This window comes from Ictalurus furcatus, chromosome 8, assembly GCF_023375685.1.
Source record: "Ictalurus furcatus strain D&B chromosome 8, Billie_1.0, whole genome shotgun sequence".
Lineage (NCBI taxonomy): Eukaryota > Metazoa > Chordata > Actinopteri > Siluriformes > Ictaluridae > Ictalurus > Ictalurus furcatus.
In genome coordinates this window covers 15087721-15109170 of record NC_071262.1, presented here as the reverse complement: position 1 = coordinate 15109170, position 21450 = coordinate 15087721, and the positions used below count along the sequence as shown (strand labels likewise).

The 21450-nt window shown below is 39.6% G+C and overlaps 1 protein-coding gene across 1 annotated transcript; it reads right to left on the bottom strand.

Annotated features, from left to right (window-relative positions):
* Positions 1–9974: 9974 nt before the first annotated feature.
* On the bottom strand, positions 9975–20526 carry slc25a48 (solute carrier family 25 member 48). Its single transcript, XM_053631540.1, has 7 exons — positions 20245–20526; positions 19427–19470; positions 19186–19257; positions 18718–18970; positions 18251–18538; positions 17804–17937; positions 9975–15154 (listed from the first exon to the last, which is right to left on the bottom strand). The coding sequence occupies exons 1-7, from the start codon at positions 20288–20290 to the stop codon at positions 15050–15052; spliced, it is 942 nt and encodes a 313-aa protein (XP_053487515.1). The 5' UTR covers positions 20291–20526; the 3' UTR covers positions 9975–15049.
* Positions 20527–21450: the final 924 nt, after the last annotated feature.

The following is a 21450-nucleotide window of genomic DNA, read 5'->3' as shown; positions in this document are numbered from 1 at the left end:
ATACCTACATTCAAGTCAAGGGGTTTTTATTGTAATTTCAACCATATACAGCTGGTACAGTACACAGTAAAACGAAAGAACGTTCCTCCAGGACCAAGGTGCTACATAAAACAACACACTAACCACATGAGACGACACAGAACTAAATAAAACATACACATTTAACATAAAGTGCACTGCAAAAGTGTGCAAACAACACAAGACAATACAGTAACTACTAATAGGCACAGTAAGTGACAGTGTAGTGCTGACCAGTACACAGTTCTAGTGTGAAAGTGTCTAGTGTGAAATAACAGGTAGTGCAAAAGAATAACAATATTAAAAAATGCTGTGAATCTAACATAACATAACATAACATAACATAACATAACATAACATAACATAACATAGTATTCAGCAGATTAACTTATACCATATATGGACATAGCAATTATTGCATAATAGACAGGTAAAGTGTATAATAGTGAAAATAAATTTAAAATAATATTTTTATAAGTACAGTAGCAGTAAAAGTACAGGTAGTGGCAGCAAAAGTACAGGTAGTACTACACTGTTGCATTACCATTTACAGAGTTGCACTGGATGAAAATCTGTTGTTCTGCAAACATTCTTTCTGTGTGTATTAATATTTACATTGTTCTACATCCTTATTGTTGAATTGTAACTGACAGGACTGAATATCTACATTAACATGCAGTTTGTTCTTAATACATGCAGTGTTAAACATAAAAACATGGGGGAGGAAACTCCTGAAGACATGGAAAGAACATGCAAGCTCCATGCACACAGGGTGGAGGAGGGATTTGAACCCCTAACCCCAGAGGTGCAAGGCAAATGTGCTAACCACTAAACCACCATGACTCAAATACCCCCAACCACCCCCACCCCAACAAGACCTTTTTTATTTTTTAATCAAAGAGCTCTTTTTGTAATGTTTTATTAAGTTCTCTTCCATTCTTCCATTTTCTGTACCACTTATCCTATGCAGGGTTGCCTGGAGCCTACCCCAGGGAACTCGGGGCACAAGGTGGGGGACACCCTAGACAAGCTGCCAACCCATCATAGGGCACAATTTCACACACATTCACACACTACAGACAATTTAGAAACGCCAGTCAGCCTACAGCATTTTTTTTAAATTAAAGAACACTTTGTGTAATGTTTTATTAAGTTCTCTTCCATTCTGGAAGCTGTCAATAAAATCTATGCTCATATGAATAAACTCCAACATCCAACCAACCATGATGAGGAGGCATCTCTCCTTGCCTGTCAGTCATGTTGACTTCTTCTCTTGCGCAAGCATTCTCAATCTACGCATGTGTTTTTCTTTGGGAGGATCACTGATGAAAGAGTCATGTTTCAAAACAGCTAGATTGTGCTTTCGATATACCTTTAACATCTGCACTAACACATATAGTGTACACTCAAATCCATTAAAATTTTTCTTATGATCATGAAATCAACACAAATACACTCAGTAAGATTAATACAACTGTGATGGTGGGCATGCAGCCCACATGCACCAAAACCAATGCCCCCCCCCGCACGACTGCTGCCCGGGTGCTGAACGGAAGGCTCCGCTTCAGCCCCTCATTTATTGTGGACAGCATGAGAGCACATGGCTGCAGGGCGAGGCAGTAGAAGCGCACACAGCTGGCAGCCAATCAGTGGAGCTGCTGCGCTTCACCCTCCTGCAGGAGCCAGGAGAGTATAAAAGGGCACAGGCAACCCAGAGAGGTGAGCAAGTTCTCCTGTCATGGTCACACTGACATATGTTTCTCTGTTCCCTACAAAAGTTGACGCTAATGCCGACAGTGAACACAATGAAGCTCCCTGGCCAGGCTGTGCCCCCGGCCAGTACCCACATCCAGCGCCACGTTCCCTAGTTCGCGCCTCAATGCTGCTGCAGCCTGCCCGCCACTCTCCATGCCGGGAAGACTGCGACACCCACCACTTGCACCACAATTCCTCACTCCCTCACCTTCCCTATTCTCCCACTTTTTTAAAATAAAAGAGCACCTTTTTCCCCACTCCTGCCTCCCGAGTGTCTGTGTTCCACCCGCCACAGTGGTGGAGAATGCGGGCATGAGCACAGACACAGCCCAGACCTCTGGCATGGATCCCACGCTACAACAACTGCTGGAGACGAATATCCAGCAGCAGACAGTGACTCAGGAGCTGGCCCAGAGCCTCCGTGTTACCATCCATGAGCTCCTGTAGCTGAAGAAACCCAGCTCGCCTGCAGCCATCCCTCTCCCGGACCCCTGCCTAGATGCTCAGCGCCTGCTCACCAAGCTCAGCATGAAGACAATGTTGAGGCCTTTCTAGAGACCTTTGAGTGAGTCACCCTGGGCGAGGAGAGGGAGGAGCATGCCTGGGCCAACATAGTCACTCCTTTTCTCTCAGGGGAGGTGCAACTCGCCTACTACACACTCCTGCCAGCCGCAGTAGCCCACTATGAGACCCTCAAGTGTGAAATCCTTGCTCACTGCGGCCTATCTCCCACCAACGCGGCAGCCTGTCTCCCACCAACAGTGTCACCGATGGTCCTACCACCCCGGAGCCACCCCTCGAGCCCAAATGGATACCCTGCTTTGTACCACTAAGAGGTGGCTTCAACCAGAATGGCACACTGCCACTGAGGTCTTTGAGTGGGTGATGATGGACCAATTTTTAAGAGCTCCGTCCCCAAAAAAGCAAGACCATTGGGATGCGAGGTGCCAACACCCCAAGGAGATGTTAGAGGCTTTCGAGTGTGCCTTAGCCATCCTGGAGATTGGCAGGGGAGAACGATGGGACGTGCTCCCTGCCCACGCCACATCCTGCTCCCACGTCGGAACGAAGTGGACCTCCACAGGGAGAGGAGATGTCCTGACAGCCGCCTCACCTATGGAACTCCTTGGGACAGGCCCATGCCCACCGAGCCAGACCCGCCAACCCTGCAGCAAGTTGTCAAACCCTTGCTGGCCATTTTGTGCCCTCCATGCCTTCATGCCCCACAATGCCCCTACCATCTCTGTCAAAGTGAATGGCAAGCCGGTCTCAGTCCTCTTAGACTCCAGAAGCACCATGACCCTGGCCCGTCCTACGATCCTTGCCAAAGCCCCCCAGGAAACCAGAACTCTCCCGGTTTCCTGCATCCATGGGGACATCCAGGAGGTCTCCACATCTGAAGTACGGGTTTCAACCTCTGCGTTCGAATGACTGCTCCTCATTGGGCTGATCCCGGAGCTCCCCGTCCTGCTACTGCTTGGGCCAGATTGGCCAGGGTTCCCCACAACTTCCCTTTCACTGGCTGCCTGGGGCCGGTGCAGATGTAAGCCGCCAGCTGCCCAGCTGTGGGTCCGGCAGAAAGAGCTCATGCTTCTGTTCAGTCGTGTGGGGATCCCCAAAGAGATCCTAACTGACCAAGGTATGCCCTTTATGTCTAAGTTAATGGTTGATCTGTATCAACTGTTGCAGGTAAAACATCTGAGGACATCCGTCTACCACCACCAGACCGATGATCTCGTGGAAAGCTTCAACCAGACATTGAAGCAAATGCTGTGTTGGGTGGTAGACAAAGATGGTAGGAACTGGGACCTCCTCCTTACCTACATGCTTTTTGCCATCTGAGAGACACCCCAAGCGCCCACAGGCTTCACTCCCTTCAAACTCCTCTTCGGATGGCGCCCTCAAGGACTGCCGGTCGTGGCCCAGAAAACCTGGGAAGAACAACCCTTGCCATTCCACTCCCTCATGGAGTACATCCAGGACATGCAGGAATGGATCGGCCATGTAATACTGATCATCCAGGAGGACATGGAGGTGGCACAGCAAGACCAGCAAAGGGCCTACAATCAGCCAGCCCAGCCCAGAGAGTTCCAGCCAGGCAACCAGGGGCTCCTCTTACTCCTGAACACCTCCTGTAAATTCCTGGATTGCTGGCATTGCCCATACAAAGTCCTCGAGAGGGTGAGCCCAGTAAACTACCGCCTACAACAGCCCAGTAAGTATGCAGACACCCAGCTATACCACATAAATCTCTTGACAAACCCAGGCCAGTGGCCCACGCCAGTGGTGTCTGCCTTTGCCACTCTCCCCACAGATCCCAACGAGCAAACCTTGGTCCACCGGGGCGAGGAGCACACCCCCACACAACGCCAAGAGCTGATGGAGCTGGTCGCCCAGTTCGCCGATGTCTTTGCGTCTACCCCAGGCTTAACTCATCTGGTCCACCATAAAACCCCACCGGAAGTAGTGGTAAGACCCTAGCATGTCCCGGAGGCTTGCTGTCAGGCTATTGAGGAGGAGGTCAGCCGGATGCTCCAAGATGGAATTATCAAGGAGTCCGCCAGCCCCTGGTCCAGCCCCATCGTCATGGTTCCGAAGCCCAATGGCAGAATCAGGCTCTGTAATGACTTCCACAAGCTGAACCAGGTCTCGGATTTTGACAGCTACCCCGTCCCCCGAGTAGATGACCTGGTGGAGTGACTGGGGAGAGCCCGCTTCATCTCCACCCTTGACCTGACCAAGGGATATTGGTAAATGGGCCTGGCTCCTGATGCTAAGCCAGACAGCACAAGAGTACATGGCAGCAGGGCGGGGCGGCAGAAACACACACAACTGGCAGCTAATAAGTGGAGCTGCTGCTCTTCACCCTCCTGCAGGAGCCAGGAGACTATAAAAGGGTGCAGGCAACCCAGAGAGGTGAGCAAGTTCTCATGTCATGGTCACGCTGAAACATGTTTCTCTGTTCCCAACAGCAAAGACGACAAAGATCCTTGGCTACACTGTGCCCCCAGCTAGTACCCACATCCAGCGCCATGCTCCCTGGGTCCCGCCTCGACGCTGCTCCAGCCTGCTGGCCGCTCCCCATGCTGGGAAAACCGTGATGCCCACTGCCTGCACCACAATTCATTATTCCTCACCTTACCCATTCTCCCACTTTTTAAAATAAAAGAGCACCTTTCTTCCCCACTCCTGCCTCCTGAGTGTCTGTGTTCCACCCGCCGCAGCTTAGAGTAGCCACAACAACACATTTATTTGATGGGAATAAGGGGTTTTGAGCTTCTTCATTGATATTCATTCAAGAAAATAAAAAATCTGAGAATAAAACAATAAAGTCTACTCACCTGTTACATATTCTGTTTATTTTCAGTAAATCATGATCGATATATACAGTGTGAAGGCCTATTAAAATATATTAAGTCATAGGAAACATGCTTAAGCAGTGAAATCTATTGTCATTTTCTATATTCTATTGGTAACAGGATTTTGATTTGATATTTAATGTGTGTACCTTATTTGAAAGAAGAGAACCGTTTGGGGAGATTTGAACTACATTCACTTTTCACATAACATTAATCACTTTGTCTGCCATATTATATTTTCACACCTGTACTGAAGGACACATCAGTGCTGAATTGTCTTTCGTTGCTTTTTAGCTACTGGCACCATCAATCATCAGCTTAGAGTTACATGTGTTCAGTAACTTTAGTTTGTATATAAGGGGGTTTTACTGGTTTTTAGTGATGCTGTGAGGGTGCTATACTCATCTGTCATTATCTCTCCTATTCATCAGATCCAAACAAACACTACTGACAGCTGTTCAGTCAGTGCTGTAGGCATAGCCAGGGTAGAATATCATGGAGCTTAGAAGCTGCCAAAAGTATCTGAATATGAATTTCATATATTTGGATTAAATACACATCGCATTAAATAATTTATTTGTTTTAAACTGGCTAGGGGTAAAATTTGCCTTTAAAAACATTTAACCCTCCTATTGTGTTCAAAAAAATCATCCATTATGTTATGGGTCAAAATGATTTCCACAGTTTAAATACACACAAAAACAGCAAAGAACAGCTTAAAACAGTAAACCTTTATTATGGCTTGTCTGAGACAGTTTCCTAGGAACAGGAAATTGTTCAACCATGACTTCCTGTTTCACAGGAAGGTGGAAGGAGGTAACACATAGGCCAAATTCCCTTAATCATTCATAATGGGTAATGGGTAAGACCAATGGGTAAGACTAAGGACTATAGCTGTGATGTGATGTGTTGTTGAGCTTCACAAAATGGGAAGGGCCTACAAGAAAATAGCAGAAGCATTGAAAATGCCAATTTCCACCACCAGGGCAATAATTAAGAAGTTCCAGTCAAGTGGAAATGTTATGAATCAACCTGGAATTGGACGTGTGCATATATTGTCTCAGTGCACTGTGAAGAGGATGGTTCAAGTGGCCAAAAAATACCCAAGAATCACAGCTGAAGAATTGCAGAAGTTAGTTGTGTCTTGGGGTCAGAAAGTCTCCAAAACTACAATCTGAAATCACTCACATCACCAGAAGTTTTTTTTGGAATTTTTCAAGAAAAAAGTCCCTACTCTCATCCAAAAACAAACTCAAGCATCATCAGTTTGCCAGACACTACTGAACTTCAAATGGAATCGGGTTCTATGGTCAGATGAAACCAAAATAGAGCTTTTTGGCAATAAACACCAGAGGTGGTTTTAATACACAGAGAGGTAGCCATATGGAAAAGTACCTCATGCCCACGGTTAAATATGGTGGTGGCTCTTTAATGTTTTGGGGCTGTTTTTCTGCCAAAGGACCTGGACATTTTGTTAGGAAATATGGCATCATGGACTCGATCAAATATCAACTGATATTAAATGAAAACCTGACTGCCTCTGCCAGAAAACTTAAAATGGGCTGTGGTTGGCTCTTCCAGCAGGACAGTGATCCAAAACATGCATCAAAATCAACACAAAATGGTGTACTGACCCTAAAATCAAGGTCCTGCCATGGACATCCCAGTCCCCTGACTTGAAACCCATAGAAAACTGAAGATGTTGGGTGAACTGAAGAGGAAAGTCCACCAACATGTACCTCAAAATTTGAAGGACCTGGGGAGATTCTGTATGGAGGAATGGTCTTAGATCCCTTGCCATGTATTCTCCAACCTCATCAGGCATTATAAGAGAAGACTCAGAGCTGGTATCTATATATATCTGAATACATTATTAAGATATATAATAATGAATGAAATATAAATATGTTGTAAAACCATGTTGTTTGTGAGCCTGTTTGAGGAGACACAATGTGCTACTGCACCTAAAACAGATTTCAATGCAATTGAGTAAGGTTAAGCTAAGATAATCATGATGGTCCATAGGGAAAACATATGTCTTGTTTAGACAGATTAGTGTCCAGTGTGTATTTGACTGTCAAGGAGAAACATTTGTCCAGTGTTTCATCTTAAAGGCCATTGGCATAGACATTTAATTTCATCCAGGATCCTAAAAACATCATAGCATTATAATTGTAGCTATTGTTTTCAAAATTATAGCATGTTGCAATGATCTTTATGTTGCTTTTAGGACTCTCATACATCTCATCACAATAAGCAGGAAGATATGTATGTAATATGCATAAATACCATTGTGACACTTGACACTATTTGCATATGTTGGCACTACTATTCATTCTAACTTAGAGAGTTTGTGGTATTTGTTCCAACCAAATCTCATGCATATTGTATAAACTGATTTCTTCTCATTTTTGGTGTCTGGTGCATCAGGTCATTAATGTCACTGCGATGAAATAATGTCCAGATAATCTATTCTACAATATGTAAAGTTGGTTTAGTAAAGAGGAATCCCCAGGTAATGTGGAGGCTGGATATTATATTTCTCCTGTCTCATGTTTGCTTTTTGTAGGGAGGTGCACTCAGGGGATTTATATACCAGCCAGCAGCAGCAGCTGGCATGCGAACCTTCCCTGTCCCAACAATAAAAGAGCAATAAAACCTTATTCATGACATCCACAGACATGCTGAGGTAACCCAATCATAGTGTCTCTGCACAGAAACAGTCACTGATGCACAATGAATTACAGTATGTGGACTGCAAGTGCTGTTGAGACTCAAGCATTAGTGCCATTAAAAATGCAATTGTACTGAATTTAGTTTAATGTACTGTTTCGATAATAAAGCATGAATATTGGGATCAGAAAGAAAAACTGCAAACAAGATTTTTGTTTGTTTGTTTGTTTTACAATCAATATGAATTTTGCAATACAGACAAGCTAAATGAATATGCTCCTTTGCTTTATTCTTGTTATTTAAAGCCAGTAAGAACAGAGTCTGTCTTTTGGTTTGCGATTTCTTTTCCATTTTATAGCAGCCGAGTCAAGCAGCCATCGCCTGTCTGACAGAGACAAGGAGGACAATAATACATCTCTGTTAGAAGCATACATAGATTTATGTCTGTAAAATTCCATTTTAATCCTTTGAAAGAAATCAATGACCAAAGGACCTTCTCTCATTATCTTACTTTGGGCTTTCACTGGATATTTTACTGTATATAAATTAAATTCTTCTTAGGAAAATAGATTATATTTCCCCCAGATATAAAGCATTTTAGAGGATGCCAAAACCTGATCTACTTTGTGGTCCTACTACAATATGCACTTCTATAAAGTAAGTCCAATCCTTGCATGATCTGGGAGTATTGATCATACGGTATTTAACTTTCTCAGTCACACAGAGATTAATTGGAGTCAGTTTGTTCAGAATCAACGCTGATGAGTAGTGGAGGCAGGACCTCTTAGACACTGGCTGTAAATAAGGTTTTCTAGAAAATGTTATGACCAATCATCAATAACCTAATCTCTGAAGAAACATTGCTATCAGCTGCCATATAACTCCTTTACTACAACAGATTTTAACATTTGTTAAAATGTGTTCAGTCACAAAATACTTTTCATGAGGGAGGTTTTAGTAAGACCCCATATTTATGTTATTTATATACTATTAAATAACACTATTTTCCTTATGCATAGCTACACATGTGCATTGTACTAATTCTACAAAAGAAAAACATTTAAAATACACATTTAAAATGCTAGAAATGCTAGATTTTGTTCAGTAACCTACTGACTTAACCTGTGCCTACTCATCTTGCTAATGGACTTTAGAGGAAAGCAGTTGGTTCAAGTGGAATAGGGCTGAAGGCTTTCAGCTGTACTGAGACACAATGCATCCTTATGGCTTCTTTTGCCTTTGGCCTCAGACTCCATGGGTTGTAGATAAAGGACATCCATGATATAATGTTATAAAATATAATATTAGCTTAGTAACTAAAGTTTCCATGCATGTGAAGGTACCAGAAGATCTTAAGCAAAAGATATTACTAAACTTGGAGTTTAAGGTAGCCAATAACAAAATAAATATCTATAGAATAACTTACTATTTAAGAAATATGATAAGAGCAACAATAACAACAACAACATCTACAATAATAGTAATTGTCATTATTCATTATAATAAATATTTGTTCTATAAAATAATCTAAATGTTGTTTTTCTGGATATTTTATCTTATAAGCCACAGTGATAACAGTGAGTACAGATCCTATAACAATACATTTAGCTTAATATATGCAGTGTGTATTCCATTTAATTAATTAAACAAATAAGTTAACTGATGACCCCCAGCGTTAAAAAAGGCAACACACAACTCACTGCACGGATCATTCAAATTTGATACAATGCCTCCACCTGGTGGAAAGATGTATCACGTCATTTTTGAAATTCATTTTCTCCAATACTGTATATTATTGAAATTGTAATTTTACACACACACACACACACACACACACACACACACACACACACACACAGAGAAAGAAATCTTCAAAATCATTAGCATTGCTGTTATGGACTATGGATAGTAGCTTTTACTGCACATGCATTTTTGAGAAATCAGTACTGAAAAACTTCTGATCTCTTTTTACAGACCATCTAGTCACCCTGACAAAATCTCTTGGACAGAATGAAATATTGTGATGTTTTCATTACATTACATTGCATTACATTACATTCTGAAATATGTTCAGTGATTAAGCAACCCTTGTAGTCTTATTTATCTAACTGATAGAAAGGATAAGATATAATGGTCAGCAGTGCTCAGGTACAGCAGGCTATTACAAAGAAGGATATTGGTGCATTTAGTTTATTTGTGCAGATAGAACAACTTATTGTACAACTAAACATCAAAAAGACAAAAAGATGGTGAACAAGTTTACTAATTATGGTAGTTATGTTTTTATTTATTGAAGCTGCCAAATAATCATGCCACATATGTTGATGAGAGTAAGTCAGATCCTCAGCTTTGAGTAACCTTTGCTTAAATGAAAACGTGAAGCAAAAATCACAGGCATAACATAGTGAGAGTGGCTGTATAGGGGCAGAGTATGTGTGAGGGGGGCAGAGTATGTGTGAGGGGTGGTGAGGCAGTGCAGGATAAACACAGACTTCAGTGAAATTACCTCAGGTATGTTGCAGCATAATTTATTTAAATACGCTCAATGTCCATGGTGTTATACTAATTTTAACATATATGGAAAAACAAAACAAAATAAAATTAAGGTGCTATTTTGTGTGTGGGGAATCCATTTGCATAGAAATTGGCATTCAGATGAAGTAAGGTTATCTAGCTAGCTAACTAAAGTAACTAGCTAAAGATCTAATGTTTTACAAACTTTTGCTGACCATTATTTATTTATTTATTTATTTGTTTATTTTTTGGAGGGTTGTTTAAGTGAAATCTTATTGCAGCCATTTCTGTCGAAGCATTAAACCACTAACCCACTTTCAGATGTTGTTGAAGCTTGTTATACATAAATCAGTGACACTGGTTCACTTGTATTTGTACTTTTTATGGACTTGAGTTTGCTAAATTCATAAAATCATATCGAAAATATCAATATTAATGTCTCTGGTTAGAAGTTTGCTATTTTGTATTTAATGAATACAATTATAATATGGTAAAATATGGACTTTATAGATAATTGGAGTAATTTTTATAGAAAATATTTATGAAGTGTATTCAATATGTGTAACTAACATTTGGTTATGTTAATGAAGTGCATTCAATATGTATAACCAACATTTAGAATGATTACTTAAGCATAATTCAATAATCAATATTACTTAACAAGCATAATCTATGTGTATAATCAATATTTAAAAGCATAATCTAAACCTACAGAACAGTGTTTGATCAAGCTATATTCTAAGTGTGTATTGAGTTAGATGAATTCTTTGTCTTACTGTACAATAACTGTTTTTTTCTGTACCAGCCTGTATCTTCCTCCACAGAAGCAAATAACTTTGAGGCCAGATACCAATTAAGTTAGGATAAGGCCTAAGAAGGGAGTATTGGTCAAGGTCAGGGAGAAACAAACAAGCAAAAAAAAAAAAAAGACTCTGACTGAGTGAAATCTTTTTTAAAAAGAAACATTGTCCTCATAAAACCTTTTCAAGAAAAATAACTAACTGCGCATACCCCACAAATTTAAGATAACATAAAGACATGAATAATTAATTGTGGTGAAGAAGATTGGTCTGTTTTTAATGAGGAAAGGCAAAAACCTGTCTAAGATGAGTTCGCTGTGGAAAAAGGTATATAAAGGGCTGTGTGTGTTTGCATAATTTAGACTTTCTGCAGACTGTCTCACTTTATTGTTTCAATAAAGTTTATTTACTTTTTGACATCTACTAACTCTCTGTCTCTGAAGTTTTTGACTTAGGCTGGAAAAATTGTTTTCCACGACATAATGAGGGCAAGGCTGGCCTATTAGGGCAGGACGGTATATATCCCACTTGGGAAGGTGCTGCTATCATTTCTTGCAGCATAGCACAGTCTCAGAACAGGCCTAGTTAATCGTTGACAATCCAGAGCCAAGGCCAGGGTGCAGACAAGCAGGCTAAACCGACTGTCTGCTAGCTGCACTGAGTCATCACCTAGGTTCCACAATATTGAGACTGTGTCTTTTCCCCGATCTAAACAAAAATTTTGAAATTTTCAGAAAGTTTGTTTTAGTAACCTAATTAACATAAAGTTAGATCATAATGAATTTAGGTCTGAAGCTAGGACTGTTAAATATTAGATCTCTTATGTCTAAAGCACTTATTGTTAATGAAACCATTACTGATCAGAAGTTTTATATAATGTGTTTAACAGAAATATGGATTAAACCAAATGAGTACACAGCACTAAATGAAGTCAGTCCTCCTGGATACAGTTATATATATATCAGCTCTGTATAACTGGCAGAGGAGGAGGTGTCACACTCATTTATAATGATAATCTAGGCGTCACACAAAAACGTAGTCATAAATTAAACTCTTTTGAAGTTCTTTAAACCCTAACCCTAACATAACACATGTAGCTGCAAAAAATAAGTTTACCAAGTCAATTCCGCTAATTATTATTTACAGACTCTTAGGGCCATATTCTGAATTCCTTGGTGAATTTGCAGATTTCATCTTGAACCTGGTTGTTTCTCTAGACAAAGCACTAATTATTGGTAACTTTAATATTAATTTTGATAACCCAGAAGACCCTCTGAGAACAGCGTTTGTGTCCATTCTAGATTCAGTAAGGGTCAGTCAGAATGTAATAGGACCCACTCATAATGGTGGTCACACTCTGTACCTAATACTAACATATGGATTAAATATAGAAAATATAGTCACATTTACGCAGTCTGAAGCTATCTCAGATAATTATCTCAAAGAACTTGATCATGCAACTGAATGTTTAGAGTCAACTTTCCGCTACACACTAGATAAGGTAGCTTCACTTAAAAGAAAAGCTAGCACCCTGGTATAACGATCACACACACCTTAATATAGACCACTCGAAAATTAGAACGTAAATGGCATCAAACCAAATTGGTAGTATTTCAAACAGCACGAAAGGAGAGCCTCCTGAATTATAGAAAATCTCCCAGTGCTGCTAGGTCAGTCCATCTCTTCACCCTAATTGAAGATAACAAAAATAACCCTAGATTCTTATTTAATACTGTGGCAAAATTAACTAGGAATAAAACCACCACAGAAACATGTACACAATCATTGTATAGCAGCGATGATTTCATGAATTTTTTTCATTGGCAAAATTGAAAATATTAGACAAAACAGTCAGAATATTAATTTAAAACCAGACAGCCTTATAACTAACCCTGTAGATAATAATATAACAATATCAGATCAACGATTAGAATGTTTTACTCCCCTTCAAGAGACTGAATATTTGATTAATTTCATCAAAATCATCAACTTGTAAACTAGATCCCTTACTTACATGTTTCTCAAACAGATTATTCCAGTAGTAATTAACCCCCTTCTAAAAATAATAAATTCTTTCCTTACCTCTCTATGCATACTAAGGTAAAGTTTGGTGTTCAGCAAGGTTCTGTTTTTGACCCACTGATTTTTTCTTTTTTCACAGTTTTTATATATGCTACCTCTGGGTCAAATTATTAGTAAACATGGAATTAGCTTCCAGAATGCAGCTGCAAGAGTCCTTAATAGAACCAGAAGATATGACCACATCACCCCTATCTTATCCACGCTGCATTGTCTCCCAGTAAAATTTCGCATTGATTATAAAATACTACTATTGACCTATAAAGCACTGAATGGTGTTGCGCCACAGTACCTGAGCAAACTTTTGGTCTTTTATGATCTGCCACACCCACTTCGATCGAAAGGTGCAGGCTATTTGCTGAATAGTGAAGGCTACAGCAGGGGGAAGAGTTTTTTCTCACAAAGCACCACAGTTATGGAACAGCCTTCCAATTAGTGTTCAGGACTCAGACACAGTCTCAGTGTTTAAGTCCAGGCTGAAAACATATTTGATTAGTCAAGCTTTTTGTGAATAGTTTTTCCTTAGGTAAAGGAGCAGATTTAGAGGGCTAACAGGCATAGAGTGTTGTAGTGAACTGGGATGTTTGGATGCTGTCGCCCCCCACTTTCACGTGTTCACCCAGGTTTGTTGATGGTGGAGTGGTTAGCTGCCTTATGTCCTAGGGTACTCTTATGTCTGTGTTACCTTCTGGCTCTCCCTTTTAGTTCTGCCATCATAGCTAGTCTTGTCAGAGTCCCTGCTTGTACTCACACAAAGTACATTGTCCTTAACCATTACGGGACAATAAGCATACCTAATAATCTCTCCCTCTCTTTCTTTCTGTCGAGCTACACATGATACTCCTGAGATACCAGCGATCCTGACCCTACTGCTCTCCAGACCAGCCTGGTCCATCCTCATGCCCTACTTCTGGTTGGAGTTCTCATCAACTGGAAGTCACATGCTGCTGCATAGCATAGAGCAGCCTAAAGATCGTTGAGATTACTGAGGATGGTACCATTTAAAAATTATGCTATGATGGCTAAGACTACAATTGCTATTATATCTTTGCAATTGCCTCATACAGTTTTGCACTCAAGTCTCCATCAGTGAACAGTGGATAAGTTCAATAAAACAGACTTCATGTAAAAACTGTAATGTATTTTCCTGGTTACACAACTGCACTATTTCACCATGTAGTATTAGCACATTTATAGAAGGTATTTATTTATAATCGCACTATCTGTTGTCACCCAGATGAGGATGGGTTCCCTTTTGAGTCTGGTCAAGTTTTCTTCCTCATATCGTCTCAGGGAGACTGTTTGCCACTGTTGCCTCTGGCTTGCTCATTAGGGATAAATTCATACAGTTAAAATCTATATCCTGAATTTATATATTTCTGTTAAGCTGCTTTGGGACAATGTCCATTGTTAAAATCGCTATACAAAAAATAACCTGAATTGAATTAAAATGAAAAACAAACAAACAAACAAAAAGCCCATCCAAATACAGCATCTAAAGACACAATATACTACCCACTTTTTCCAAGATATTATGTTATCCATTTTATGTTTATAGAGAAAGCGTGTTAACAAAAGCAAAATAAAAAATTATTAAATATACATATATTAGAATGCGCTGATAAAAACTTTGAGATTTGTAAAATCATGTTATTCATATCCTTCATTTTTCTTAATATAAGAAGTAAGTAAAAACGTTATTGATACCAAAGAAAAGTACCAACAACCAGTTAACCCACATTCAGTCCATTAAACTTAATACTGGTACACAGTGAGATCTTGGACCAAAAACTCTCTCATCATTAAAAGTGTTCCATGTTAAAAAAGTCAGTTGCTGTGTTTGGACACTTATCACAGGCTTTGAAAAAACTTGAGAGACAATTCGTAAACCAGGAACATAGTAGCACTCATTGGAAATCCTCTGATTGCACTTACTGATGCACCACGGAAGAATACCTGAATTAGAAAATGAAAGGAAAATTAAATTATTAAAGACAGTTCTATTCATCCATTTGTCCTAGTTGACACATTACAGTCTACAATATATAACACATAGTATAGGAAAATACTAATCCAGAAATGATAATTGAAGCAGCAATTCAATATTCCTCCAAAAAGGCATTCTCATGCTATTACAAATAGGTCAGCATCTTAGCATATTATCCTGGTAAAATCAATCACGTTAGAAAGGAGTTAGTACAAGTTAGTAACAAAAACACTTAAGTAAAGATTTATTTTGTAATTATTTAAATGCTTCAATTGTCAATCTTTGTTCAGTTCACGACCTATGTGCCTGTACAGAGAACAGCCTTGATACATATCTTACTTGTATCTTGAGTACCTACTACTTACTTATATCTGGTGAGTGATATCATGCTAGAAGCTGAAAGGGTACTATTGTTGTTTAAAAATGGATTATGCTATGAACTTAGGCATGTATAGTGGCTGTTGATATACCTGACTAACTAGAAGTTACCCCATCCTAACTGCTATGGGCCGTGAGAATCGCGTGGATGCCTACTTGTTCACATATGGATTCTGAGACCTTCAACAATATGATATGATATACCTGATATAAATATCATCATTGATTCAACAGCTTTCATTTCCTTTCTTTTTCTTGGCTCATAATGTGTCTGGGCTCAAGTGTGGTTGGCACAGTCCACACTGCCGGACACATGAAAATCAATACTGAGAAGGATGCTCTTTGGACCTGCAGTCCAAAAAGCCCTGGAGAGAGGATCACACGTCTCAATCACAAGCAATCAGACCATGCCATATGACACCCTTAAATCACCACAGTCTGGTTCTTTGGGTAGGTAACCACACAAGTTAGCCTGAAACAGACAGTGTCATGCTCTTGGGTCCCTAGCAGCCCATTTACCCTGTGGGACCTGCTGAGGATGCTAGGATTAGGGACACAGGAAGGCACCTTAAATTGGAGGTGCTGGAATTTTAAGCAGCATATGTGCAATATGTGCTATAAAGTGGATATAAAAACACTCCTGTTTTTGTGATGTAAAACAGATAAATCGTGTCAAATCTGTTTCCATCTTTAATGTGATATAGCAACCAACTAAATTCAACATTTTGGCAAAATTTAGGCTGGCTTGAATGTTTTTATTTTGTTTAGTTATTATTATTATTATTTTTTAGAAAGGTCTGCCGTCTATCCACCCTACCCCATAGCCCAGACATGAAGATTGCTGTCACATGTATCACAAGTAGTGAACAGTACCCCTGATTGATAGCTTTCAACAATGAAATCCTGTATACACTCCTGAGATCCTGTATACACTTGTACACAGTATAAACTCTTTGCGGTCCATGGCTTCAGCAGTCTAATTAAACCAAGTAGTTGTCAAGAAAGTTCTACAGAAACAGTTGATCTTTATTTTGGGTTAATCAGAATCACTTTGTCAATGGCAAGCGTATGATAATTACTTTTGCACATGGGTTTGAATGTAATTAGTCAATTCTAAGCTCAGTTCGCTGATGCTCAAGAAGGCAACATGATACATTAATAGCCGGGGGTGTGTAAACTTTTGAACAGGATGATCGTTGTAAATTGTTATTATTTTGTCTCCCGGGAAACATGCAAATATCTTATTTAGCTTCTGAAGGGCAATACTAAATGAAAAATAGGATCTTTAACAAAAATAATAACAATTTACACTTACAATTTAGCAACAATTTAAGTTTGCACCCCCTGGGTCTAAATGTAGCTCTTAATGTTGCCTTCTTGAGCATCAGTGAATGTCTGCACCTTTTGAAATAGTTGTGTATGAGTCCCGCAGTTGTCATCAGTATGAAATGATGGGTCTCAAAATCAAATAGCCATGTTGGAAAGGGGTCAAATATGCAGAAGATGCTGGAAAAGCAAACAATGTGCAGGACCTGGAGGATTTTTCTGAAGAACAGTGGGCAGTTTAACTGCTCAGGACAAACAAGGGACTCATGAACAACTATCACAAAACATAAAAACATTCATTGATCATCCAGGTAACAACACACAGTATTAACAAGCAAGCATATGTAAACTTTTGAACTAGTTCATTTGTGTAAATTCAGTTATTATTGTGTCTTGTGGACTATATGTAAACATTTGTTATGTGAAATAACTTATTCAGGGCTGTACTAAATAAAAAACAACATGCAATTTTAATGATCCCTCTTATTTAAAAAACATTTTGCAGATTCTGCAAGGGGTATTTAAATTTATGAGCACAATTGTAGTTATGTAGGTTATCCAGATGATTCTCACCAACCATGGCAGTTAGGAGGGCTGAAATAGAATGTTAGTCATGTACATAATTGTGTTGAACACAGGATAATCTCCAGGGTTACCGGTCTTTTGAAACCATCTGGTTGCACCTCAGTGAGAATGTTTAAATGAATTATGGCTGTATAACAATGACAACAGTATATATATATATATATATATATATATATATATATATATATATATATATATATAAATAATAAAATACTACATCATACAGTCACTTTGTTACTTTGTTCTCCATCTGCATGTGCATGCACATAAGCAATTATCTTAAGCAGTTATCTGGCAAACCACTGAACCACAACATGTAGTAAACTTACATGTATTCCCTCTGTCTTGTAACTTTGTATGATGCAATGAGCGATTCCTTTATATTTTCTGTGGTGTATTGTGTCAGCTTGCAGTCGACTCTTAACCACATCAGCTGGCGTTGCTGTGACCCAGGAGATAGATCCTGTGGAACAAGACACATTCAATAAGTGAGACACATGCTTGAGTGACAAGCATCTAAAAGATCTAATTTTGTTGATTGACCCATGATTTGCCACAAGACCAAATCCACACCATAGGGTGTTTATATGGTATAATGTCAGGTGAATTAACACTATAGATTTTCTTAATAATAGGAACAAATAAGGAACAAACACGACAACACTGAGTTATAAAGTTGTTTCTCCAGGTTAACAATATGCTTACACATGATGTTAAATCATGACGTTTTCAGAGTATGTCTGTATGTCTACATGTCCAACCATGGTGTTTTTTACCTGCTAAACCACCAGCGAGCCATATGGAGCAGGGGTGAGGGGAACCGCTACTGTTCGGGTTCATCCAGCCACAGAGGAGTGTGTATGGGATAAAGTAAAGGGCATAACCAGGCACATCACGGAGTATCATGGCTCCTGCTCCTCTGTAGAGCCCTTGGATTCCCTCTGTCTGCAAGATGTTGCTGATGCAGTGAAGAGGTCCTCTGTATACTGTACACTCTGTACGCTGATTCTGGAGCCCCACTGATCGAAGAGGGACACTGCCATTGCCAGCAAGAGTGAAGTTTTCTGAAAACATATATCAGTTTTACCCTTGAGACATGCGCATAAATAGGTCATGTCTCCATTCTGCTAACTCTGCACTTTAACCACATTTGCGAGGTAGAGCACACCATTTATTTACTTAGAAATGGCCAACACTATAAAGAGCATTACATTAGGCCTTCTTGTTTCAATTTCAGACTTACGTGTGAGGATGGGTTGAGTTTGCATTTGCAGCCTGATTTTGACCAGGTCCACTGGGGCCCCAAGGCTCACTGATACCAGACCTGTCATCATGCTGGCCACAGTAAGGTCAAGCATATTGCACTGGTGCCTTCTGTCACCATAACGAAGATCGCTAATAAATCTTTGAGCATTGCTGAAGAAGCCAAAAACCATTGAATTATACACTGTGATGCTTGCTAGTGGGAAGGACAGGCCTTTGAAAAAACCAGTAAGCTGCAAGTAAAAAAAAAAAAAAAAAAAAAAAAAAAAAAAGGTCAACTGTGGTTATTTCGGACATTATTTACACATTAGAAATAAAATCCTCCAGGGACATTTTAAAAACTTTATATATAGTAGGATATTTGGAGACCAACAAGGAGACAGCATAACGGATGGGACGGATTTTTGCAGATGTCAATAATGCATGAAGTAATGTTTGCATCACTTACAGTTTCCTTTTTGTAGATGGTTACAATACAGTGGAAGGCATTCTTGTAGCCTTTTCCGGCTTGTAAGCGTGTCTGTTAAGTGAAGATTTTTAGATTACACTTTAACAAAGCATAATGAGTACTTAAATAGTTTCCAAATTAAACACGAACACAAGGGTGTGAAGAAAGGTGTCGCATTGCCCTTTACAGCTATAGTTATTGTATTTTTTTTTTCTTTTTTTTTTTTAAGGATTTGAGGTACCTTCACAGTGTCAAGTGGATGTCCTACAATCACACTGGAGGCACCTGGTGGAAAATCAAAAAGTTTCATGAACCTGATTTAAAAGGAAACAACAGGCTGTTGGACAGGGCGAGCTGTTCAGCTTTGTAGGTTCTTGTCCAGCCTGAGTGCTGATGAATGAATAACACTTTGTCCTCTCTGCTGAATACCAGACATTGTGTGCTTCAGGCATAATACTGCAGCCCCATGCGATAGATAGCCGTAATGTAAACATCCAAGTAAACTTTGGTACTTTGTAAAAGTTTTAGGTTTTATGCTATAGCCGATTCAAAACAACTTGCGGTGCTGACAAACTTGAAATCTATTGAGACTTTCTCTGTTGAGAAGTGACCACTTCGCATTTTAAATAGGTCTTATTAAACATCAGTTAAGATGCAACTTCTGCACATTTTCGTGGAAGAAATGCGACACAGTGCTGATTTAACATTATTTTTTAATTCTAGGAATATTTGATGCGATCACTGCCGCTGTTTTGTTTATTTCAGGGTTAAACAACAGTGCAGCACTTTGTCGCGGCGATAATGTGAGGTTCAGTGGGCTATATTGATTCAGTACACGGCTACAAGCCAGCGTGTTATCGACCCTTATCACCTTGTTTCATTTGACTTTGTACAGCAATCATCGAGATACTTTTCCCAATAAATCACCACACTTCTCAAAGGAAACAGTCAGAGATCTGTCGGGATTTTCTTACATTTCTTTCACAAAGCTCCTGCAGAACATCTATCTGAACTATTCATTACAAGTATAAGATGAATAAATACATGAACTCCGCTTACCTCCTGTCAATCCTGCTAAAAAATCCTCCAACTGAAACAAACTCATCCTGTCTGTTGATGCTTCATAAACTTAAAAAAGCGCTATTTTTTGCGCATTCAGCGCGAACAGGGGTCTTCTTCAAACTGCAGTTAGCATCTTAGATCACAGGCTTTTTATTGAGCACAACGAGTGCAAAAAAACAACTTAAAGCAAAAACAACTTTCCATTCGATCTGTGCGTTTTAGGGGGCGAGGCTTTTTTCTAAACACGGCTCCTTGCACCAATAGTATCTCAAGAGATTCTTAGAGCTTGACGGTAATTGGACATAAACCCGACTACTTTCTTTTATTACTAAATCCTTTTATGCTGTCAGTTAATATGTTACCATACCATATTTGTTTCTATATGTGTCATACAATCGTATTATTATTATGTTGGCTTGATAAAGCAAATATACTGTTCTGCTTTATAAGCTTCTTCTTCTGAGACCCAAAATTTCTGAACACTACTACTTCCTGAGCTTATCAAGCTACATGCACCAAACTCGGCACAGACCTTCAGCATGTTCTGACTTCATTTGTTATGAAGTGATGGGAATTATGGAATTCCCGTTACGACGCTCAAACTGGACAAAATTCCCACTGACTTGCATTAGAAAAATTCTGACTGTAATAACTTCTTGAGCTTTCAATTTGCTTCCACCACAATCAGCACAGTCCTTCAGGCTGATCAGACTGGTCATGCTCTATTTTTTTAATTTTTTTTTTTTTTTATCGGACTCCAGGTAGTTCCGTAGTGGAATCAAAAAGTTTGGAATCAAAAATCCCAAAAATTCTCATTCACTTAAATTGATGGAACTTTCAGAGCCTGGCTCTGACTGGTTAAGATTTCAAACTCCAACTGTCAAAACTCACACACTGCTGCGTGCACACAGCCCGAAGCCCCTCTTCTCTCCGTCTCACTCTGTCATTGTACCTGTAACAGACACTCTCATTTCATCTCTCTCTCTCTCTAGCTATCCTACCCTAGCTATCTAACTAATGCTATAAGTTTTGGCACCCTATCTAATCCAACTCTAAACTTTTTTTGGCACCCTATCTATCTATCCAGCTCTAGTAGTATTGGAACCCTATTGATCCATCCAACTCTAAAAGTATTGGTACCTTATCATGCCAGTGGTGGCTCAACGGTAATGTTTCTGGGTTACTGGTCAGAAGGTCCGGGGG